A 25,325-nucleotide genomic window follows, 5' to 3' on the forward strand; every position below is an offset into this window, starting at 1 on the left:
ATGTGCAATTACAAACGTTTACCATTAGTATTATGACATACATAAAAATTATCCGTCTACTTCCATACAACTACTCAAACATACTCCACTCTCACCACTCATTCATCACTCCTCAACTTTACATAGATCAAACATCAAATGTTATCAACAAATGCTATAATGACACTAAAACTAATCATATCATTGTAGACACAACTGGCAGAAAACCACAAAGAATATTGTGTTCTATTAAGAGCAGTTTGTCCAACAATTGTCTAGCATGCAGAAATATGCTCACTGGAAAATATTGAATATATTCAATGCGTTACCACTTCCTTTTTGTTTGTCTGTACTCTTGTAAGCAGTCAGGCAGTTTTCAAAAATCCCACTATCAGTGTCAAAAACTTCATGCGCTATATCCCGCATGGGGCTACATCAATTCACCACCTCGCTGGGTTGCAGGGAACAAATCCTAAGGAAACTACAGACTGCTCAGAATACAGTAGCCAGGCTTATCTATGGAAAATCTACATTTGAAAGCGCAAAACCCCTCTGAGAAAACTACACTGGCTACCAATCAACGAACGTATCGCTTTCAAGATCTGTACCTTTGTTCACATAATAATACATGGTCTAGCTCCGAGCTATATGTCTGAACTAATCGACTTACCAATTAGAAACACAACTGAAACAGCCAGAATGTACTTAACTTTTCACTTCCCAAGTTGTAAAAGCCTGAAGTATAAATCAATATACGCGTCAACTTTCTCTTACATATGCACACAGCTCTGGAATTCTCTACCAAAACGCCTAAAATATATGAATAATCATCTAGAATTCCGGAAAAACCTAAAAACTTACCTGCTCAAGAAGGCATACTACTACTTATCATTTCTATTATAGCGCTACCGGACGTACGCAGTGCTTCACACTTGAACATGGAGAGACAGTCCCTGCTCGATAGAGCTTACAATCTAATTATGACAGACAGACAGGACAAGTAAGGGATAAGGGTTAGGACAGACAGGACATATCAGGGATAGGGGACAGTTGAAGGGTTAGGTTTAGGAGTTAAAAGCAGCATCGAACAGGTGGGTTTTTAGCTTAGATTTGAAGATGGCCAGAGATGAGGCTTGGCGTACCGGCTCAGGATGTTTATTCCAGGCACACGGTAGCGAATGATACATACCTGTAGCAGGTGTTCTCCGAGGACAGCAGGCTGATTGTTCTCACGACTGGGTTGACGTCCACGGCAGCCCCCACCAACCGGAACAAAAACTTCGCGGGCGGTCCCGCACGCAGGGCAGGCCCACCGCGCATGCGCGGCCGTCTTCCCGCCCGTGCGCGACCGTTCCCACTCAGTTGAATGACAAGCAAATTAATGAGTAAACGCAACTCCAAGGGAAGGAGGGAGGGTAGGTGAGAACAATCAGCCTGCTGTCCTCGGAGAACACCTGCTACAGGTATGTATCATTCACTTTCTCCGAGGACAAGCAGGCTGCTTGTTCTCACGACTGGGGTATCCCTAGCTTTCAGACTCACTCAAAACAAGAACCCAGGTCAACTGAACCTCGCAACGGCGAGGGTATAACAGAAATTGACCTACGAAGAACTAACTGAGAGTGCAGCCTGACCAGAATAAATTTGGGTCCTGGAGAGTGGAGTTGGATTTAAACCCCAAACAGATTCTGCAGCACCGACTGCCCGAACCGACTGTCGCGTCGGATATCCTGCTGGAGGCAGTAATGAGATGTGAATGTGTGGACAGATGACCACGTCGCAGCTTTGCAAATCTCTTCTTCAATAGTGGCTGACTTCAAGTGGGCTACCGACGCTGCCATGGCTCTAACATTATGAGCCGTGACATGGCCCTCTAAAGCCAGCCCAGCTTGGCTAAGTGAAGGAAATGCAATCTGCTACCCAATTGGAGATGGTGCGTTTCCCGACAGCAACTCCCCTCTTGTTGGGATTAAAAGAAATAAACAACTGGGCGGACTGTCTGTGGGGGCTTGTCCGCTCCACGTAAAAGGCCAATGCTCTTTTGCAGTCCAAAGTGTGCTGCTTGCTTTCGCCAGGACTTGTATGAGGATGCGGAAAAAATGTTGGCAAGACAATTGACTGGTTCAGATGAAACTCCGACACCACCTTTGGCAAGAACTTAGGGTGCATGCGGAGGGCTACTCTGTTATGATGAAATTTAAGATAAGGAGCATGAACTACCAGAGCCTGGAGCTCACTGACCCTACGAGCTGAAGTAACAGCCACCAAGAAAATGACCTTCCAGGTCAAATACTTCAGATGGCAGGAATTCAGTGGCTCGAAAGGGGGTTTCCTCAGCTGGGTGAGAACGACAATGAGATCCCATGACACTGGTGAAGGTTTGACAGGGGGCTTTGACAAAAGCAAACCTCGCATAAAGCAAACAACTAAATGCTGTCCAGAGATAGGCTGACCCTCTACACGTTGATAAGCACTAATTGCACTAAGGTGAACAGTTACTGAGTTGGTCTTAAGACCAGACTCTGATAAGTGCAGAAGGTATTCAAGCAAGGTCTGTGTAGGACAAGAAAAGGGATCTAGGGCCCTGCTGTCACACCAGACGGCAAACCTCTTCCATTTAAAGGAGTAACACCATTTAGTGGAATCTTTCCTGGAAGCAAGCAAGCAAGACTCGGGAGACACCCTCAGAAATACCCAAGGAGGCAAATTCTAAGCTCTCAACATCCAGATCATGAAAGCCAGAGACTGGAGGTTGAGATGTCGAAGCGCCCTCTCGTTCTGAGTAATGGGGGGTTGGAAAACACTCCAATCTCCATGGTTCTTCGGAGGACAACCAGATCTGACGCGGCCAGAAAGGCGCAATCAGATGGTTCCGCGGTCTTGCTTGAGTTTCAGCAAAGTCTTCCCCACCAGAGGTATGGGAGGATACGCGTACAGAAGGCCTGTTCCCCAATGAAGGAGAAAGGCATCTGACGCTAGCCTGCCGTGGGCCTGTAGTCTGGAACAGAACTTTGTGATTGAATTGAGTGGCAAAAAGATCCACCAAGGGGGTGCCCCATGCTCGGAAGATCTTTCTGGCGACAGCCATGCTCAGTGACCACTCGTGAGGTTGCATTATCCTGCTCAACCTGTCGGCCAGACTGTTGTTTACGCCGGCCAGATAAATGGCTTGGAGAAACATGCCGTGTTGGCGAGCCCAAAGCCACATCTGCACAGCTTCCTGACACAGAAGGCGAGATCCGGTGCCCTCTTGCTTGTTTGTATAGTACATCGCAACCTGAATGTCTGTTTGAATCAGAATAATTTGGTTAGATAACCAATCTCTGAAAGCCTTTAGAGCGTTCCAGATCGCTCGCAACTCGAGGAGGTTGATCTGAAGACGCTTTTCCTGAAGGGACCAAGCTCCTTGAGTGTGAAGCCCATCTACATGCGCTCCCCACCTCAGGAGGGATGCATCCGTCAGCACTTTTTGTGGCTGAGGAATTTGGAATGGGCGCCCCAAAACCAGATTGGATCAAATTGTCCACCACTGAATTCCGAAAGTCGATGGACAGCTGGATCACATCCTCTAGATTCCCTGTAGCTTGAAACCACTGGGAAGCTAGGGTCCACTGAGCCAATCTCATGTGAAGACGTGCCATGGGAGTTACATGAACTGTGGAAGCCACGTGCCCCAGAAGTGTCAACATCTGCTGAGCTGTGATCTACTGAGACGCTTGAACCTTGGAGACTAGAGACAGAAGGTTGTCCGCTCTTGGCTCGGGAAGATAGGCACAAGCTGTCTTCGTGCACAACAGAGCCCCTATGAATTCCAATCTTTGAACTGGGTTGAGAGGGGACCTTGGGTAATTGATGACAAACCCTAGTAGCTCCAGCACTTAAATAGTCATCCACATGGACTGTAAAGCCCCGTCGTGGGAGGTGCTCTTCACCAGCCAATCGTCGAGATAAGGGAACACATGCACCCCCAGTCTGCATAGAGACGCTGCAACAACTGCCAGGCACTTGGTAAAGACCCTGGGCACAGACGCCAAGCCAAAAGGCAGCACACAGTACAGAAAGTGCTGCATTCCCAGCCGAAACCGCAGATACTTCCTGTGAGCTGGAAGTATCGAGAAGTTGAATGTAAGCATCCTTTAAGTCCAGAGAGCATAGCCAATCGTTTTCCTGAATCATGGGAAGAAGGGTGCCCAAGGAAAGCATCCTGAACTTTTCTCGAACCAGATATTTGTTCAGGTACCTTAGGTCTAAGGATGGGACGCATCCCCCCTGTCTTCTTTTCCACAAGGAAGTACCTGGAATAGAATCCCAGCCCTTCTTGCCCTGGTGGAACGGGCTCGACCGCATTGGCACTGAGAAGGGCGGAGAGTTCCTCTGCAAGTACCTGCTAGTGTTGGGCGCTGAAGGACTAAGCTCCAGGTGGGCAATTTGCAGTCTTGGTTTCCAGATTGAGGGTGTAAACTAACCGGACTATTTGAAGAACTCACCGGTCAGAGGTTATCAGAGGCCACCTTTGGTGAAAAAATTTTAACCTCCCCCCGACAGGCAGATCGTCCGGCATGGACACATTTATGGTGGCTATGCTCAACTGGAGCCAGTCAAAAACCCGTCCCTGGTTTTTGCTGGGGAGCTGCAGGGGCCTGTCTGGGCGCACGCTGTTAACGAGAACGAGCGTGCTGTGGCAGAGCCTGAACTGGCTTTCGAGAAGTAGGAGTGTACTTACGGCCCCTAGTGGCATAAGGCGCACTTCTCTTCCCTTTAAAAAACTTCCTGGATGAGGAAGCGGATGCAGAAGACGCCCGGCGGGAGAGAGAATCCATAGCGTTATCACTCTAATAGAGATGATCAATCAACTCTTCGACCTTCTCAACGAAAAGATGATCCCCCCGGCAAGGGATATCCGCAATTTTCTGCTGAGTTCGTTCCTCCAGGTTAGAGGCACGCAGCCATGAGAGCCTGCACATCACTATACCCATAGCAGAAAATCTGGATGTCACATCACACATATCATAAATGCTCCTGGACAGGAACTTGTGACACGCCTTCTACTGCCTGACTACTTGGCGAAAAGGCTCGGCCTGCTCCGGTGGGAGTGCATCAACCAAGCTCTCAAGCTGCCGCACTGAGTTCCGCAAATTAATGCTTGTGAAGAGCTGGTACGACTAAATTTTGGAAGCAAGCATGCCAGCCTGATACGCCTTCCTCCCAAAAGAATCCAAGGTTCTATGTTCCCGCCCCGGGGGCGCCGAGGCAAAGTTCCTAGAACTCTTAGCTCTTCTAAGAGTGGAATCCACCACCGCAGAATCATGATGCAACTGAGGCCAGACGAAACTGGGTTCCCCGTGGATCCGATACTGGGATTCAGCCTTTTTGGGAATAGTTGGACAAGAACGAGGCTTCTCCCAGTTCCTCATCAGCACTTCCCTGAGTGTATCATGAAAAGGAGCTATGGTAGAAGACTTAGGTGGAGATGGATAATCCAGGACCTCGAGCACCTTGGTCCTGGGCTCATCCACAGTCTCCACAGGAAAGGGAATGGCCTCAGACATTTCCCGCACAAAAGATGAAAGACAAGCTCTCCGGAGGGGAGAGCTGTCTCTGAGGTGAGGGGGTCGAATCAGATGGAAGACCCAGAGAATCCTCAGCAGAGAAAACTCCGTGACCCCCATCTTCATCAGATGAGCCATCATCGGATGGGGCTAACAACTTAGAAAGAGCAGTCCGGATTCGAGCCCTTCTCGAAATGGAGGTGCGGTGAACTCGATGACGGTGTCGAGAAGTCGACTCCCCAGGAGACTCCGGAGAAGCTTCCTCCACCGAAGGCAATGGAGTCTCGACCCGGGAGGCTACCGACCCCGGTACCGGAAGCTGTACCGAAGGAGGAGACCTCACCACCGGCGAAAGGCACGGTGCCGCAGGATCTTCCGGCACCGTCGGTACCGGTACCTCCGGTGCCGGGCGCAAATGGTGCAGCACGGCTTCCATAAAATCAGGAAAAATAGCCTTGATGCGCTCATCCACAGAAGCTGTCAGGGAAAGCTGCGGTGTCGGTGTGGGTTTCAGAGGCAGAATCTGCAGAGGCCGGGGAGCCAGTACCGAACTGCCAGACGACTGTCGCGTTGACACCGCCATTACAGAGGGAGAGCAAACCTCTCGGCATTGACACTTCTCGGGTGCCGAATGCTTCGATGACCCGGAGCTCACGGTACCGTGACGAGGAGGAGAACGATGACGGTGCTTCCTGGCCTTCGCCCAACGCCCATCATCGAGACTCCTTGGTACCGGCGAGGAAGACGTGGAATCCACACGCTCCCTCGGGGCCGGGTCCGATACGGGTCGGTCCCGGGGGGCCTGCAAAGCAGGAGGCGCCGAGGCAGGTGGAGACCCACTCGATGCATCACTGCTCCCAGCGTGCATCGGTCTCTTGGCAGTCTTGACCTGGTCTCCCGATGCCAACGCTGCACTCGACGTCGACGGTACCGACGCCAACGCCAAGGAACCAGACCCAAAAAGCTTCTCTCTCTGGGCCTCTCTGGAAAGCTGGGTGCGCTTTTTCATTTTAAGGCACAACTTACAACTCTCCTGAAGATGGTCTGGCCCAAGGCACTGAAGGCACCGGGAGTGCGGATCAGTGCCAAAGATGGTCCGGTTGCTGCGGGCGCATGGCTTGAAGCCGCTGGGCGTCTTCGATGACATGGAGGGAAAAATAGCCTCCGCGAAATCAAAGGACGCGATTGTGTCAAAAAGTGAACACAAAAAGAGGGAAAATCCTGACCGAGCGACCTAACTACCGTGTTTCCCCGAAAATAAGACACTGTCTTATATTTATTTTTCCTCCCCAAAACGCGCTAGGTCTTATTTTCGGGGGGATGTCTTATTTTCTGGGAAACATCAGTGGCTCCCCAACCCCCCCCCCCCCCCCCAAGGTCGCCGGTCCCCCCCTCCGTTGCTCCCGGAACTAACCTGAAGCTCCTTTCACCTTTGCAAGTTCGGATTCAAAGCAGCAGCGCAGCAGCGCAGCAGGGCAGACCTCTCCTTCCTTCCGTGTCCCGTCCTCGCCTGTCTTATATTTTAAATTTGCAGGAAAACCCCGGTAGGTCTTATTTTCGGGGTAGGTCCTATTTTCGGGGAAACATGGTATGGTCGCAACGAAAATAAAGAAAACTTATAAGCGGGAAAAGAAACTAAACTAAGAAAATTAAAGGGAATTTTTTTTTTTTAAACAGTACCCGTTAGTGAACGAACAATCTTCGACGACGAAGAAAGAAGTAACTTTAATCCGGGAGCGAGGAGACGCAAAGAGCTGTAGAAAGGACTCCGTGTCGCCTCAGACGCGGAAGAAAGAAACTGAGGAGCATAACCACATGACGGGCGGGATACTACGTGCACGCATGCGCAGTGGGAGCGCCACACGCGATGGAACGCTCCAGAAGAGACTTTTGTAGATTTTTACTAAAAATCCTCCGGGGGCCGACGTGACATCACCCACACGTGAGAATATCAGCCTGCTTGTCCTCGAAGAAATATGGTACCAGCTTGGAATGCTGCCATAATACCTGAACCTGCTGTTGATATATCCCTGTGGGATCATCACCCATCTTTTGATAGAATGATGCATCAGATAATTGCCTCCTAGCTTCATGTTCATAATCACCTCTGTTAAGTACCACACCACCACCCCCTTTGTCGGCCCGAAGTATAACAATGGATTCATCCCCTTGAAGATCAGCGAGAGCCTGTTGCTGCAAAGAAGATAAATTGGACTATCCTCTGAAAAGATTTTCTAAATGTTGCAAATCATACAGCATCCACTGCTGAAACGTGGCCAAAGTGGGGTCCATCGAACCATGGGGAACCCATGTAGATGGTAGGCGATATTTTTGTAAAAAAACGTTTGACTGGAAGTCTCTACAACAGCTTGAGAATTAAGTGTGGTCTGATCACAAGATTCTGTATCTGAAAAATGCAATCGCAGTCTCAAGTGCAAAAACATTTAGCAACCATACCTGAATATTAAACGAGTCATGAAATTTGGTAGGTACAAAGGTTAGTCCAAAATTTAAAACTTGTAATTGGACTTCGGAAAGTCATTTTGACGACAAATTAAATACTATATTTGTATCTTCTTCCCTTGTCTCTTCGATTGTACTTCCCTCGGCTCTCTGATTGGCAGCTCCTAAAAAATTAGAATTCCCCCTCGATCAACGTTTCCCCCTTGATCAACAATAGATTGGCACTCCCACTAGATCTCTCCTCACACGAGTCACTAGAAGAATTGAGTGTACTTATATACTGACATATAGTACTGAGATCAAGGAGCCCAATGAAAACGTCACTCTCTGAAGAGGATGCATGTGGGTCTTCATCTATGGCAGCACCTCCAGTGCTGCTGCCATGAAGTTCGGAAGCTGGAGGTAGTCCCAGGCCTGAGGGTCCTCCTATGAACAAAGGGCTCATTTCTGGGACTGCAGCTTCAGCATTCACTTTATCGTAGGAGCACAGTCCCTGCCTGGTGTCAAAAGTGCATAAAAACTGCCATTTGGGTGTCACCCTGCAAGCACAAAGCAGCTTGATTCCAAAGAGAACACAAGGTTTTGTCTCATGTAAAGGTGTGCCAAGGGGGCTACAAACAATGTTGAGACCATGTGGCCAACAATCTCAATGTGTACCGTGCTGACGGTACATTCCTTCCACCAGAACCCATCTCAGTGATGTTCAACTGCTTGAGTGTGATGATGAATTCTAGTGACTAGCATGCAGTAAAACTAGCAGCAAAACTAGAGGACACGAACAGAGGTTGCAAAAGGTTGACTTGGGAGTAATGTCAGGAAGTACTATTACATTAAGAGGGTGATGGATGCCTGGAATGTCCTCCTGTGTGAGGTGGTAGATACAAAAATGGTAATGAATTCAAGAATACATGGTATAAACAAAGGATTCCTACACAGAAAGAGAATGGAATCAAACAAGAAAGCCATGCTTAAGCGGCAAATTCAGTAACTGGGAAGTAAGGATAGTGCTAGACAGACTTCTACGGTCTGTGTCCCGCTTATGTCTAGACAGATCTGGTTGGGATGGAGTGGGCTTCAATTGCAATTCCAGTAGTTGAAAATTAAGCCAGTGCCTGACAGACTTCTTCAATCTGTGTCCTGAAAATGGCAAGGACAGATCAAGATCAAGTATGTATGTTATCATAACATATGCTAGTTTTTCTTGTTGGACAGACTAGATGAGCCATTCAGGTCTTTACCTGCTGTCATCTACTAAGTTACTATATTACAGACATTGATATCCTGGCTGTGTTCTGGATCCAGTCAAAACCCTGTCTCAAGTTTTGACTGGATAGCTAGCTGCAGCTTCTGGGCCCTCAGATATCTAGAATTAGAATGAGAACCTTGCAGCCACTACTGCTGCTGCTGATGGTGACAAAAGGGAGGGAAAAGTAAAGTAATGCCTCTTCAAAAGGATAGAAGTGACTCCTTGGGGCCTCAATCAAGTAACTCTTATAAGAAGAGGAGTTGGGTTAGAAACAGCTTTAGAGAGCCTGAAGTACAGAACAATGGCTCTTTATCCAAGCTGCCACTTCTCTGACTTGTTGCCAAAGACCATCTCTTGCAGGTTTGGTAGTAAGTCGCTTTTGCAAATCTCACAGCCAGAGAGCCACCAATACCTACTTCAGCAACTCTTGACGCAGTCTCAAAAACTAAGTTTGAACAGACCATGTGGGGTTTTTTTGCACACTTTCCCTTTAACCACCAGTACCTTAAAGCAGTGGTCCTCAACCCAGTCCTCAGGGCACACCCAGACAGTTGGGTTTTCAGGATATCCACAATGACTATGCATGAGATAAGATGCATGCCAAGGCAGCAATGCATGTAAATCAATTTCATGCATATCCATTATATCCTGAAAATCTGACTGGCTGGGTGAACCACAAGGACTGGGTTGAAAAGCACAGAGGTCATTCCACTTGTCCCAAGCAAGACACTGCCAGACCTACCTTGAACCATATGTTATTTATATACGAGGCTATGTGCAATTTAAACATAACATTCTGATAAACCTTTCTCCCAAGATTCATCCTAGTGGAAATGCATGTGCCAACAGTCAAATCGGCCTGGCAGACTACACAGGGAACCTAGATCTTTTTATGCACAGGCAAAAGCCATATTGATTAGATAGCTTTTTTAATACAAAGCTTTGTGAATAGACATAAGAAAAGAGAGTGGTGTTTTCTTTGAACTGCATGCCAAGATGGTGAAATACAAGTGAGGAAGAAGACAAAACTGATCTGGATGAAGATAGGACTAAACTGTCTATAAAGTCCTAACAGTAGGGAAGTATCCCTGTGAGGTGGCCATGAATAACTGGACACGCTAGATGGACCACATCATCTACTATGTTATGTATGTGTTACTGTCAAACAGATCAATTAAACTTATGACAACAGACCAAGGAGCAAAACGACATCAAGAACTACTAAACAGATAAACCTGACAACAAGAAAGGTGAGTCATGAAAGCCTAGCTGGAAAACACACATGCAAGTTTAGATTCAAGTTTAGAAATTTGTTCCCATGTGCAGTATGTGGTTACAACTGTTTTTGGGGAACTGTGATTGTTGTGGTGTCTTAGGCCTAAGGTCTTCCTATCTACATTGAAGGCTTTCTTACTTCTCCAACTGGACTATAACTCCTTGGTGGCTATGCCTGTTGAGTCTAGGATTGCAGATTGCGTAAAATGGGGTGGCACATCTGTTGTCAAATTTAGGCAACTTTATTTTTTTATTTTTATTTTTGTTACATTTGTACCCTGCGCTTTCCCACTCATGGCAGGCTCAATGCAGCTGACAAATGCGCAAACCAATAGGGAGATAATATCAAAAACCAGTTTATTCAGAATATTCATATCAATATCAAGGACCCGACACGGTCCATGTTTCGGCGCCAAAGCGCCTGCCTCAGGGGTCACAATCAACTTTCTCTGAGAAGAAGCTGATAATCCTTATGCAAGTATCCACAGAGAGAACAAAAGAACAGCCAACCGATCAGCAACTGATCAGAGAAAGTTGATTGTGACCCCTGAGGCAGGCGCTTTGGCGCCGAAACACGGACCGTGTCGGGTCCTTGATATTGATATGAATATTCTGAATAAACTGGTTTTTGATATTATCTCCCTATTGGTTTGCGCATTTGTCAGCCTCTACTTTTGCTGTTTTGCTTTGACTTTTCGTGGAGGCTCCTCCTGTCTTCTTGGATAGGCTCAATGCGGCTTACATATTGTATACAGGTACTTATTTGTACCTGGGGCAATGGAAGGTTAAGTGACTTGCCCAGAGTCACAAGGAGCTGCCTGTGCCTGAAGTGGGAATCGAACTCAGTTCCTCAGTTCCCCAGGACCAAAGTCCACCACCCTAACCAATAGGCCACTCCTCCACTCCATTTTGATGATGTTACACTGGCCGCCAGTGCATCAGCTGGCTAAATTTAAGTTGCCTTTATCTATTATGAAGGTGTACGGACAGGATGCAGATAAGCTTGGGGTATCTCTCTATATATAACAGCCATCTTATGTTGTTATGAGTGGAGGAGTAGCCTAGTGGTTAGTGCAGTGGACTTTGATCCTGGGGAACTGAGTTTGATTCCCACTGCAGCTCCTTGTGACAATGGGCAAGTCATTTAACCCTCCATTGCCCCTGGTACAAAATAAGTACTTGAATATATGTAAACCGCTTTGAATGTAGTTGCAAAAACCTCAGAAAGGCGGTATATCAAGTCCCATTTCCCTTCATCTCACCAGTTACGAACTTCACAACAGGAATTTTTGTCTGTACCTTCTTTGAGTGGCTAGTCAACATTATGTTCGATCTTATGCCTTCCTGATTGTTGCACCAGCCCTGTGGAATTCATTACTGAATAATTTACAGCCCAAAGTTGATAGTCACCCTTTCACAGGAGTTTACATGTGCAGGTAATGAATGAATCAAAGTAATTTACCTTCTGACAAAAGATTCAAAAGCTTGAATGCAGTATTCCCTCAATTCATCATCATCCACATTACAAAATTTAACCACAAGGGGAATAATCTTCTCCAGATATTCACCTGAAGAGGGAAAAATCAATAACATTTTGATAGTCAAGTAACAATGAGTTTGTATCCTTGCAAAAAATATTTTTTGTTTCCTTACCTATTCTATGGCCTGCTTGCCTACTGATGGCAGCTATGCACTGTATATAGGTCCTAGTTGTTGACATTGAATCATTTTTAGAAAGCTCTGTCAACAGATGTTCAATGAGGTCAACAAAAACTATATTGCCACAGCTCATCACCAGGTGACCAAGAGCAATGATTGTTCTTTTTCTCACAGCGAGTCTTGGGCTTGTCAACTGTGGAAGCAGGCAATTCAGAATTGAAGGGTGGAAATTAACAAGAAGCCCTCCTTGCCTAAAAACAAATAAAACAAAATTACATTAAATAATATTTAAATGGTTTGGAAACATCCAGCTCTACTATATGAAAATTTTATACTATTCTAGGAGCAAAACTGCTTAAGAACTTTCATATAATAAATGTAAACCACTGACTGTACCACAGAAAAGCAGTATATCAAATCCATGACCCTTTACTCAAATGTTTTAAATGTTACTTCAGGGCTGGGCTTAGATCTGTCCTCTTTACAAAAGAACTCAGATTAGTTGTAGCTTTCCAATTATTTCTAGTGTTGTTGCATATATATTTTATTCATATTTCCCATAAACAACAGTTTAAATTAATGTTAACTGATCTAATAAACTACAGACCAGCAGCTTCCATTCCTTTGATGGAAGGAATAGTAGTAGCACCAACTATGGACTACCTTTCACATTTCTCCTTACTACACTCCTCCTTACTACACAAATCGCAATCAGGTTTCAGACCATGACATAGCACCTAGACTGTCCTTACTACTCTAATATAAAATCTCAGAAAATAAACTAGCATAGGGTCTAAGATCTTTTGATATGTCTAGCGCATTCAATGTAGTAGATCATAAAGCGAATGCTACATACCTGTAGAAGGTATTCTCCGAGGACAGCAGGCTGATTGTTCTCACTGATGGGTTGACGTCCTCGGCAGCCCCCTCCATCGGAAAGTTTACTAGCAAAGGCCTTTGCTAGTCCTCGCGCGCCCATGCGCATGCGCGGCCGTCTTCCCGCCCGAAACCGGCTCGAGCCGGCCAGTCCAGTATGTAGCAAGACAATACACTTCAAGGGAAGACACAACTCCAAAGGGGAGGCGGGCGGGTTTGTGAGAACAATCAGCCTGCTGTCCTCGGAGAATACCGTCTACAGGTATGTAGCATTCGCTTTCTCCGAGGACAAGCAGGCTGCTTGTTCTCACTGATGGGGTATCCCTAGCCCCCAGGCTCAATCAAAACAACAACCATGGTCAATTGGGCCTCGCAACGGCGAGGACATTAAAGAGATTGACCTAAAAAAATTTACCAACTAACTGAGAGTGCAGCCTGGAACAGAACAAACAGGGCCCTCGGGGGGTGGAGTTGGATCCTAAAGCCCAAACAGGTTCTGAAGAACTGACTGCCCGAACCGACTGTCGCGTCGGGTATCCTGCTGCAGGCAGTAATGAGATGTGAATGTGTGGACAGATGACCACGTCGCAGCTTTGCAAATTTCCTCAATGGAGGCTGACTTCAAGTTGGGCTACCGACGCAGCCATGGCTCTAACATTATGAGCCGTGACATGACCCTCAAAAGCCAGCCCCGCCTGGGCGTAAGTGAAGGAAATGCAATCTGCTAGCCAATTGGATATGGTGCGTTTCCCTACAGCCACTCCCCTCCTATTGGGGTCAAAAGAAACAAACAATTGGGCGGACTGTCTGGTGGGCTGTGTCCGCTCCAGGTAGAAGGCCAATGCTCTCTTGCAGTCCAATGTGTGCAGCTGACGTTCAGCAGGGCAGGAATGAGGACGGGGAAAAAATGTTGGCAAGACAATTGACTGGTTCAGATGGAACTCCGACACAACCTTCGGCAAGAACTTAGGGTGAGTGCGGAGGACTACTCTGTTATGATGAAATTTGGTGTACGGGGCCTGGGCTACCAGGGCCTGAAGCTCACTGACTCTACGAGCTGAAGTAACTGCCACCAAGAAAATGACCTTCCAGGTCAAGTACTTCAGATGGCAGGAATTCAGTGGCTCAAAAGGAGGTTTCATCAGCTGGGTGAGAACGACATTGAGATCCCATGACACTGTAGGAGGCTTGACAGGGGGCTTTGACAAAAGCAAACCTCTCATGAAGCGAACAACTAAAGGCTGTCCTGAGATCGGCTTACCTTCCACACGGTAATGGTATGCACTGATTGCACTAAGGTGAACCCTTACAGAGTTGGTCTTGAGACCAGACTCAGACAAGTGCAGAAGGTATTCAAGCAGGGTCTGTGTAGGACAAGAGCGAGGATCTAGGGCCTTGCTGTCACACCAGACGGCAAACCTCCTCCAATGGAAGAAGTAACTTCTCTTAGTGGAGTCTTTCCTGGAAGCAAGCAAGATGCGGGAGACACCCTCTGACAGACCCAAAGAGGCAAAGTCTACGCCCTCAACATCCAGGCCGTGAGAGCCAGAGACTGGAGGTTGGGATGCAGAAGCGCCCCCTCGTCCTGTGTGATGAGGGTCGGAAAACACTCCAATCTCCACGGTTCTTCGGAGGATAACTCCAGAAGAAGGGGGAACCAGATCTGACGCGGCCAAAAAGGAGCAATCAGAATCATGGTGCCTCGGTCTTGCTTGAGTTTCAACAAAGTCCTCCCCACCAGAGGGATGGGAGGATAAGCATACAGCAGGCCCTCCCCCCAATCCAGGAGGAAGGCATCCGATGCTAGTCTGCCGGGGGCCTGAAGCCTGGAACAGAACTGAGGGACTTTGTGGTTCACTCGAGATGCGAAGAGATCCACCAAGGGGGTGCCCCACGCTTGGAAGATCTGGCGCACCACTCTGGAGTTGAGTGACCACTCGTGAGGTTGCATAATCCGGCTCAATCTGTCGGCCAGACTGTTGTTTACGCCTGCCAGATATGTGGCTTGGAGCACCATGCCGAGACGGCGGGCCCAGAGCCACATGCTGACGGCTTCCTGACACAGGGGGCGAGATCCGGTGCCCCCCTGCTTGTTGACATAGTACATGGCAACCTGGTTGTCTGTCTGAATTTGGATAATTTGGTGGGACAGCCGATCTCTGAAAGCCTTCAGAGCGTTCCAGATCGCTCGCAACTCCAGAAGATTGATCTGTAGATCGCGTTCTTGGAGGGACCAACTTCCTTGGGTGTGAAGCCCATCGACATGAGCTCCCCATCCCAGGAGAGACGCATCCGTGGTCAGCACTTTTTGTGGCTGAGGAAATTGGAAGGGACGTCCCAGAGTCAAATTGGAGCAAATCGTCCACCAATACAGGGATTTGAGAAAACTCGTGGACAGGTGGATCACGTCCTCTAGACCCCCAGCGGCCTGATACCACTGGGAGGCTAGGGTCCATTGAGCAGATCTCATGTGGAGGCGGCCCATGGGAGTCACATGAACTGTGGAGGCCATGTGGCCCAGCAATCTCAACATCTGCCGAGCTGTGATCTGCTGGGACGCACGCACCCGCGAGACGAGGGACAACAAATTGTGGCTCTCGCCTCTGGAAGATAGGCGCGAGCTGTCCGAGAATCCAGCAGGGCTCCTATGAATTCGAGTTTCTGCACTGGGAGAAGATGGGACTTTGGGTAATTTATCACAAACCCCAGTAGCTCCAGGAGGCGAATAGTCATCTGCATGGACTGCAGGGCTCCTGCCTCGGATGTGTTCTTCACCAGCCAATCGTCGAGATATGGGAACACGTGCACCCCCAGCCTGCGAAGTGCCGCTGCTACCACAGCTAGGCACTTTGTGAACACCCTGGGCGCAGAGGCGAGCCCAAAGGGTAGCACACAGTACTGGAAGTGGCGTGTGCCCAACTGAAATCGCAGATACTGTCTGTGAGCTGGCAGTATCGGGATGTGTGTGTAGGCATCCTTCAAGTCCAGAGAGCATAGCCAATCGTTTTGCTGAATCATGGGGAGAAGGGTGCCCAGGGAAAGCATCCTGAACTTTTCTTTTACGAGATATTTGTTCAGGGCCCTTAGGTCTAGGATGGGACGCATCCCCCCTGTTTTCTTTTCCACAAGGAAGTACCTGGAATAGAATCCCAGCCCTTCTTGCCCGGATGGCACGGGCTCGACCGCATTGGCGCTGAGAAGGGCGGAGAGTTCCTCTGCAAGTACCTGCTTGTGCTGGAAGCTGTAAGACTGAGCTCCCGGTGGACAATTTGGAGGTTTTGAGGCCAAATTGAGGGTGTATCCCTGCCGGACTATTTGGAGAACCCACTGATCGGAGGTTATGAGAGGCCACCTTTGGTGAAAAGCTTTCAACCTCCCCCCGACCGGCAGGTCGCCCGGCACTGACACTTGGATGTCGGCTATGCTCCGCTGGAGCCAGTCAAAAGCTCGCCCCTTGCTTTTGCTGGGGAGCCGCGGGGCCTTGCTGAGGCGCACGCTGCTGACGAGAGCGAGCGCGCTGGGGCTTAGCCTGGGCCGCAGGCTGTCGGGAAGGAGGATTGTACCTACGCTTACCAGAAGCATAGGGACCAGTCTTCCTTCCCCCAAAAAATCTTCTACCTGTAGAGGTAGAGGCTGAAGGCTGCCGGCGGGAGAACTTGTCGAATGCGGTGTCCCGCTGGTGGAGAGACTCTACCACCTGCTCGACTTTTTCTCCAAAAATGTTGTCCGCACGGCAAGGCGAGTCCGCAATCTGCTGCTGGAGTCTATTCTCCAGGTCGGCGGCACGCAGCCATGAGAGCCTGCGCATCACCACACCTTGAGCAGCGGCCCTGGACGCAACATCAAAAGTGTCATAAACTCCTCTGGCCAGGAATTTTCTGCACGCCTTCAGCTGCCTGACCACCTCCTGAAAAGGCTTGGCTTGCTCAGGGGGAAGAGCATCAACCAAGCCCGCCAACTGCCACACATTGTTCCGCATGTGTATGCTCGTGTAGAGCTGGTAAGACTGGATCTTGGCCACGAGCATAGAAGAATGGTAGGCCTTCCTCCCAAAGGAGTCTAAGGTTCTAGGGTCTTTGCCCGGGGGCGCCGAAGCATGCTCCCTAGAACTCTTAGCCTTCTTTAGGGCCAAATCCACAACTCCAGAGTCATGAGGCAACTGGGTGCGCATCAGCTCTGGGTCCCCATGGATCCGGTACTGGGACTCGATCTTCTTGGGAATGTGGGGATTACTTAGTGGCTTGGTCCAGTTCGCAAGCAATGTCTTTTTCAGGACATGGTGCAAGGGAACAGTGGACGCTTCCTTAGGTGGAGAAGGATAGTCCAGGAGCTCAAACATTTCAGCCCTGGGCTCGTCCTCCACAACCACCGGGAAGGGGATGGCCGTAGACATCTCCCGGACAAAGGAAGCAAAAGACAGACTCTCGGGAGGAGAAAGCTGTCTTTCAGGAGAGGGAGTGGGATCAGAAGGAAGACCCTCAGACTCCTCGTCAGAGAAATATCTGGGGTCCTCCTCTTCCTCCCACGAGGCCTCACCCTCGGTGTCAGACACAAGTTCACGAACCTGCGTCTGCAACCTCGCCCTGCTCGACTCGGTGGAACCCCGTCCACGGTGGGGGCGTCGAGAGGTAGACTCCCTCGCCCGCATCGGCGAAGCTCCCTCCGCCGACGTAGTCGGGGAGCCTTCCTGGGAGGTGGCCGCTGTCGGCACCGCACGCGGTACCGACGTCGGGGACCTCAACCTGGGCGATGGGCCAGCCGGCGCCACGCTCGACGGTACCGGAGGCGCAAGCACCGCCGGTACCGGAGGGGTAGGGCGCAACAGCTCTCCCAGAATCTCTGGGAGAACGGCCCGGAGGCTCTCGTTTAGAGCGGCTGCAGAGAAAGGCTGAGAGGTCGATGCAGGCGTCGACGTCAGAACCTGTTCCGGGCGAGGAGGCTGTTCCGGGCTGTCCAGAGTGGAGCGCATCGACACCTCCTGAACAGAGGGTGAGCGGTCCTCTCGGTGCCGATGCCTACTGGGTGCCGAATCCCTCGGCGACCCAGAGCTCTCGGTGCCGACATGGGGAGGAGACCGGTGTCGATGCTTCTTCGACTTCTTCCGAAGCATGTCACCGGAGCTCCCCGGCACCGACGAGGAGGACGTAGAATCCATCCGTCGCTTCCTCGGGGCCGAGACCGAAGAGGGTCGATCCCGGGGGGGCTGTACCGCAGGAGCCCTCAGGGTAGGAGCAGACCCACCCGAAGGCTCACCGCCACGAGCAGGGGAATGGACAGCCCTCACCTGCACTCCTGACGATGCACCTCCGTCCGACGACATCAGCAGACGAAGTCTCGGTACCACCGACGTCGATGCAGTCGCCCGATGCCTCGGCGCCGATGCAGAGGTCCGATGCCTCGATGCAGTCGAAGGAGCGGCAGCCAAGGAAGATGGTCCGGACGCTGACGACGTCGATGCACTCGATGCCTCCGGTGCCGATGCCGACGAAGAGCCCGAGAACAAAACGTTCCACTGGGCTAATCTCGCTACCTGAGTCCGCCTTTGTAACAGGGAACACAGACTGCAGTTCTGAGGGCGGTGCTGGGCCCCTAGACACTGAAGACACGCAGAGTGCCTATCAGTGAGCGAGATTACCCGGGCGCACTGGGTGCACTTCTTGAAGCCGCTGGAAGGCTTCGATGTCATGGGCGGAAAAATCACGCCGGCGAAATCAAAAGCCGAAATGGCGAAAATTGAAGCACCAAAATTTAGAGGGAGAAAAATCTCGACCGAGGCCAAAAGAGGCCTACCCCGACAACGAAAGAAAACTTACGGGGCAAAAACTGAGAAATACGGGAAGGGCAGAAAACCCGAAAGGGTCTTCCGGAACACTACCGGAGCGCTTCCCGAACTTTTTCAAGGAAAAAACAGCAAAAAAACACGTCGAAAAGGACGCGCGAGGTCGACTCTCTGGGGCACGAACGGCGTAACACGACCGTACCGAGCGCGGACGAAAGAAGACTGGCCGGCTCGAGCCGGTTTCGGGCGGGAAGACGGCCGCGCATGCGCGGTGCGCATGGGCGCGCGAGGACTAGCAAAGGCCTTTGCTACTAACTTTCCGATGGAGGGGGCTGCCGAGGACGTCAACCCATCAGTGAGAACAAGCAGCCTGCTTGTCCTCGGAGAATATCCTACTAAACATACTAGATAACTTTGGTATACATGGCACAGTCCACAACTGGTTTCAAGGATTCCTGAAATCAAGATCTTACAAAGTGAAAATGAAAGGAACCTTATCCTCTCCTTGATCACCGGACTGTGGCATCTCTCAGAGCTCTCCACTATCACCCATTCTGTTTAATGTAATGATGTCACCACTAGGTAAAAGACTAGAAACAGCAGGGTTCAAAATATTCATATATACATAACCTTCAAAAAAGAACATTCAAAACATCTTACAAAAGGCAAAACTTGGCTTAAATCTGATGGAAACCTGGGCCTCAGAATCCAAACTAAAGCTAAATAAAGAAACAACTAAATTTATGGTCATTATCAACCTATTTGACCAAAACGACTACAACAGTTTCATAACTGACAAAACTTCATTCCCCATTGACAATCTGAAAATTCTAGGTACAATTATGGACAAACATTTGACATTTGATACTCAAGTTTCCTCAATAATCACAAAATCTTTCAGGTCTCTTTGGAAACTAAAAAGGATCAGACCCTATTTCTCATCAGAAACATTCAGATTATTGGTACAATCATTAACATTATCCGAATTTGATTATTGTAATGCCATATATGCTGGCTGTAAGGAGTATCTGTTGAAAAAACTCCAAACAGCTCAAAACACTGCAGCCAGGTTCATATACAAAATCCCTCGTTTTGAAAGTGCCTCCCCTTTATTAATCAAATTACACTGGCTTCCCATCAAAGCGAGAATCACCTTCAAATTATGTACTTTTATCTTTCAAATACTAAATGGCACAGCTCCAGACTATATGGTATCATTAATAAACTTACCTCAAAGAAACACTAAATATGAGGCAAGAAACTCTCTCAGACTACACCTCCCAAATTGCCAAAAAAGTGATCTACAAAACTGTTCACTCTGCACTTACCTAGGAACCAAATGTAGAACTCCTTACCACCCAAAATAAGAAATATATAGCAATATACTAGATTCCGCAAATCCTCAAATTGTTCCTATTCAAACAAACCCTCACAACCAACCATATCTCAAACAATTAATTACCTGAATTGGTTATTATTCTATTTACCATTAACCTTTTCTTTACTTCATGTACAATTTCTCATTCATAACAGATTTTCTAAATATTAAACATCCATAGTTATCCCAGTATGTTTATGATACTATATTGTAAAATTAGATTCTTAAAACAAATTACTTTCTTATGCATTATTCTTTGTTATGTATTCTATACTGTTTATTGTAAGCCACATTGAACTCAAACTTGTATGGGCTAATGTGGGATATAAATGTCACAAATAAATAAAATAAATACATAAATATAGATGGACAGAATAAAGTTGAAAATGCAGGAAAGGTTTTTTCTTAGGTTATTTGCCTGGTAGCTACTTTGATAGTCTCATACTAGACCATAAAGCATTACCTTCCGGAGTGAAGCTAGTTCAATTTGTCCAACACCCTATTTTCAATATGGCACATGCACAATTTCAAACCGAGTTATCTGCAAAGCAGCCCTTCACAAATTGTTTACATCCAGTAAATTACCAGTATTACCAGTCAAACACATTATCAAAGTCAGGGTGAACCATTCTAGTTTGGAATTTATAAACAAGGGAGTTATCCAATAAGCATCTATTCTGCTGCATCTCACTCTAGAATACACCCGGGTGAAAACTACTACAGCAGTACACCTGGATACGGTGTATTTGGATTTCAGCAAGGCCTTTAACACATTTATAGATCCCCTGGTGAAAACTACTACAGTAGTACGCCTGCATTCAATTACATTTGTAAATCCCCATTTGTCAATATAAGGTTTGGCAAAAGACTATACTGACTTTCAGACACCTATTAGATTGTAAGCTCTTTGAGCAGGGACTGTCTTTCTTCTATGTTTGTGCAGCGCTGCGTATGCCTTGTAGCGCTATAGAAATGCTAAATAGTAGTAGTAGTAGACACCTGCATTGCAGATATGACTAAAGCCTCTTTTCGCTCCATCTGAGGTTTAGCTATAGCTCTAATGTAGTAACCCTCCCCAAACCCAGGCATAAGAAAGTTATTCGACTTGAAAACCTCAGATACAATGCTTTACTTATCAAGTAATGAATGTCTTAGAAGGAAATCTGCCTCTTACTTGAAAGACATAAAACAAACTCCTTGGTGGTGAGTGAACTAATGGAAACACTTCTAAAGCGGAGAATTGTGAGGTTTCTCAAACTGAATGGAATGCAGGACTCAAGACAGCACGGCTTCACTAGAGGCAGATCGTGTAAGACTAATTTGATTGATTTTTTTCGACTGAGTGACCAAACAGTTGGATGTGGGAGGAGCTCTGGATGTGGTGTATTTGGATTTCAGCAAGGCCTTTAACACAGTTCCACAAAGGCGACTCATAAATAAACAGAGTTCCCTCAGTATGGGACAGAGTAACTGATTGGGTTAAAAATTGGTTGAACAGGAGGAGACAGAGGTTAGTAAATGGAGCTGGCTCTGAAGATAAGGATGTTATCAGTGGAGTACCACAGGGTTTGGTCCTAGGGTCAGCTCTTTTTAACATCTTTGTGAGTGATATTGCGGAAGGGCTGTCTGGTAAGGTTTGTCTCTTTGCGGAAGATACCAAACTCTGCAACAGGGTGGACACACCAGAGGGTGTGGATGACATGAGGAAGGATATAACGAAACTTGAGGAACAGTCTGATATTTGGCAACTAAGATTTAATGCTAAAAAATGCAGGGTCATGCACTTGGGTCACAAGAATCCAATGGAACGGTACAAAATAGGGGATTGAAGTGCTTCTGTGTACAAAGGAAGAGCAGGACTTGGGGGTAGAGGGTTTCACAGAGACAGAAAGCTTACCCATCCCCGCCCGTCCCTGCTGGAATCTTACCCGTCCCCACCAAAATCTTACCTATTCCTGAAAGAATTTAACCCATCCCCACAAGAATTTAACCCATCCCCACATGAATTTAACCCATCCCTACCCACCCACGCAAGAATTTAATGGTACATAAAAGAAAATTCCGGTCGTCTCTCTCTGGATCTGAGCCACTGCAGGCAAGGAAGGAACGTAAGTTGGAACACTCTAGTGCGCACATTAAGATTTGTCTCTCATTCACTGGAACTATGTGCTGAGAGGTCACCACCTGCACGCGCCAGTAGGTCAGGTGACATCTGATGCTAGTGCCTGTGTCAGAGCTGAGGTCTGAGCATCAGCCCGGGAGCAGAGAGGATTATCAGTAACATAGTATGTGGCAGCAAACACACACCTGAACGGTCCATTCAGTCTGCCCAATAGTCACACTCATTATCAATTCATGATCAAATCAACGAGCGTGATATTATATACTTGATTATGGTTTTTCTTTGGTGTTTCTGGGACACAGACCATAGAGGTCTGTCCAGCCCTATCCTTATGTTCCAACTGCTGGAGTTGCTGTCGAAGCCCACACCAGTCTATTTGTCTTCTCATTTGTGGGACACAGACTGTAAAAGTCTGTCCAGCACTGTCCTCATGTTCCAGCCACTGAAGTTGCTGTCTAAGCCCTTGCAGACCATCCTAAACCAGATTGCCATATATGAGACAAACCATATAAGTCTGCCTAGTATCGGCCCTAGTTCATCACAGCCAGAGTCGCCATCTAAACATCACTCGACACATCCACACACATGCAGCCATTTAAGTTTAGGATTTTTATAACCTCCATTTTCTAATTACACATCCTCTGTGTTCATCCCACACCTTTTTAAATTCCGTCATCATTTGTGTCTCTACCACCTCCTTAATGAAAGACTTCCCGCATTTGTGCTGTTAAAACGAGGAGGAGGAGGAGACAAACTCAAAGAACTTGGTACTTGGTAGATGAGAGGCTGGCACAAGTGCAGCTAACATTTCCATAGCAGCCTCGCAGGAATTGTTTATATCCCCCCATGGGAATCCCACAGGAACTGCTTCCATCCCCAAGATTCCAGAAGTGCTGGACCCACAGGAGGGGGGGGGATGGAGCTGGAGGGAAAAAGGCACTGGACCCATATGGGGAGGGAGGCTGGCAAAGGGAGAGAGGTACTGGACCTGTTGGAGGAGGCTGGAGGGAAGGGAGAGGTATTGGATTCATGGGAGGGGTTGCTGGAAGGAAAGCACTGAGGTGCTGGTCCCATGTGAGGGGTTGGCTCAAACCCTCGATGTCTTTTTGCCACACTGAACTCTCTCCTCAAAGTGCCTTCATCTCCAACTCCCCCTTCACTTTCTCCCCAGACTCTGGCTGAGTACTTTCATGATAAGGTTCACAAGATTAAACTTGAATACTCAACCAGGTCACCTCCACCTCTCCTTCCCTTAGTCCCTTCTCTCAACCTTCCAACCCCTGCCTCCTTTTCTTCCTTTTCTGAAATCACTGAAGAGGAAACTACACATCTTATTTCCTCCTCAAAACTAACTACCTGTTCCTCTAATCCTATTCCCACACATCTACTTAACACTATCTCTCCTACTGTCATCCCTTTTATCTGTCATATCCTCAATCTTTCACTTTCCACTGCAACTGTTCCTGATGCCTTCAAACATGCCGTAGTCACACCACTCCTTAAAAAAAAACTTCATTGGACCCTACCTGTCCCTCCAACTATCGCCCCATCTCCCTCCTCCCTTTCCTATCCAAGATACTTGAATGTGCTGTTCATCGCCATTGCCTTGACTTTCTTTCATCTCAAGCTATTCTTGATCCACTTCAACCTGGCTTTCTCCCCCTTCATTCAACTGAAACAGCGCTTGCTAAAGTCTCCAATGATCTGTTCCTAGCCAGATCCAAAGGTCTCTATTCTATCCTCATCCTTCTCAATCTATCTGCTGCTTTTGACACTGTTGATCACAGCCTACTCCTTGATACGCTGTCCTCACTTGGATTTCAGGGCTCTGTTCTTTCCTGGTTCTCTTCTTAGCTCTCCCAGCGTACCTTTAGTGTATACTCTAGTGGATCCTCCTCTACTTCTATCCCACTGTCAGTTGGTGCACCTCAGGGATCTGTCCTGGGACCTCTTTCCTCCATCTATACTTCTTCCCTTGGTACTCTGATCTCATCCCATGTTTTTCAGTATCATCTTTCGCTGATAACTCCCAGATATACCTCTCCACACCAGAAATCTCAGCCGAAATCCAGGCCAAAGTATCAGCCTGCCTGTCTGACATTGCTGCCTGGATGTCTCAGCGCAATCTGAAACTAAACATGACCAAGACTGAGCTTCTTATCTTTCCCCCTAAACCAACCTCTCCTCTTCCCCCCTCTATTTCTGTGGATAACACTCTCATCAGCTCGTAACCTAGGGGTCATCTTAGACTCCTCCCTCTCCTCTGCACATATTCAGCAGACTGCTTAAAACCTGTCGTTTCTTTCTCTATAATATCACAAAAATTCGCCCTTTCCTTTCTGAGCACACTACCAGAACCCTCATCCACACTCTTATCACCTCTCGCTTAGACTATTGCAACTTGCTTCTCACAGGTCTCCCACTTAGCCATCTCTCTCCTCTTCAATCTGTTCAAAATTCTGCTGCCAGTGTCGTTATGCTCATATTAGCCCTCTCCTCAAGTCACTTCACTGGCTTCCTGTTTCCACATACAGTTCAAACTCCTCTTATTGACTTATAAGTGCATTCAATCTGCAGCTCCTCAGTACCTCTCCACTCTCATCTCTCCCTACATCCCTCTCCGGGAACTCCGTTCACTGGGTAAATCTCTCTTATCTGCACCCTTCTCCTCCACCGCTAACTCCAGACTCCGTTCCTTTTATCTTGCTGTACCATATGCCTGGAATAGGCTTCCTGAGCCGGTACGTCAAGCTCCATCAATGGCCGTCTTCAAATGTAAGCTAAAAGCCCACTTTTTGATGCTGCTTTTAACTCCTAACCCTTATTCACTTATTCAGAACCCTTATTTTATCATCCTCACTTTAATATTCCCTTATCTCTTGTTTGTCCTGTCTGTCCTAATTAGATTGTAAGCTCTGTCGAGCAGGGACTGTCTCTTCAAGTGCACAGCGCTGCGTATGTCTAGTAGCACTATAGAAATAAGTAGTAGTAACAGAGAA

At 47.9% G+C, this 25,325-nt stretch overlaps 1 protein-coding gene across 1 annotated transcript in view; it reads right to left on the reverse strand.

The window, feature by feature from the left end:
• CAND1 (cullin associated and neddylation dissociated 1) overlaps nt 1-25,325 on the reverse strand; it is a 369,709-nt gene that overhangs the window by 224,136 nt on the left and 120,248 nt on the right. Inside the window, exons 5-6 of the mRNA XM_030215618.1 lie at nt 12,166-12,422; nt 11,975-12,080 (exon numbers count right to left, since the gene is read on the reverse strand). Of these exons, the coding sequence (XP_030071478.1) occupies nt 11,975-12,080; nt 12,166-12,422 (363 nt within the window). The remainder of the gene's footprint in view (nt 1-11,974; nt 12,081-12,165; nt 12,423-25,325) is intronic.

Source organism: Microcaecilia unicolor, chromosome 10 (assembly GCF_901765095.1).
Source record: "Microcaecilia unicolor chromosome 10, aMicUni1.1, whole genome shotgun sequence".
Taxonomy (NCBI): Eukaryota; Metazoa; Chordata; class Amphibia; order Gymnophiona; family Siphonopidae; genus Microcaecilia; species Microcaecilia unicolor.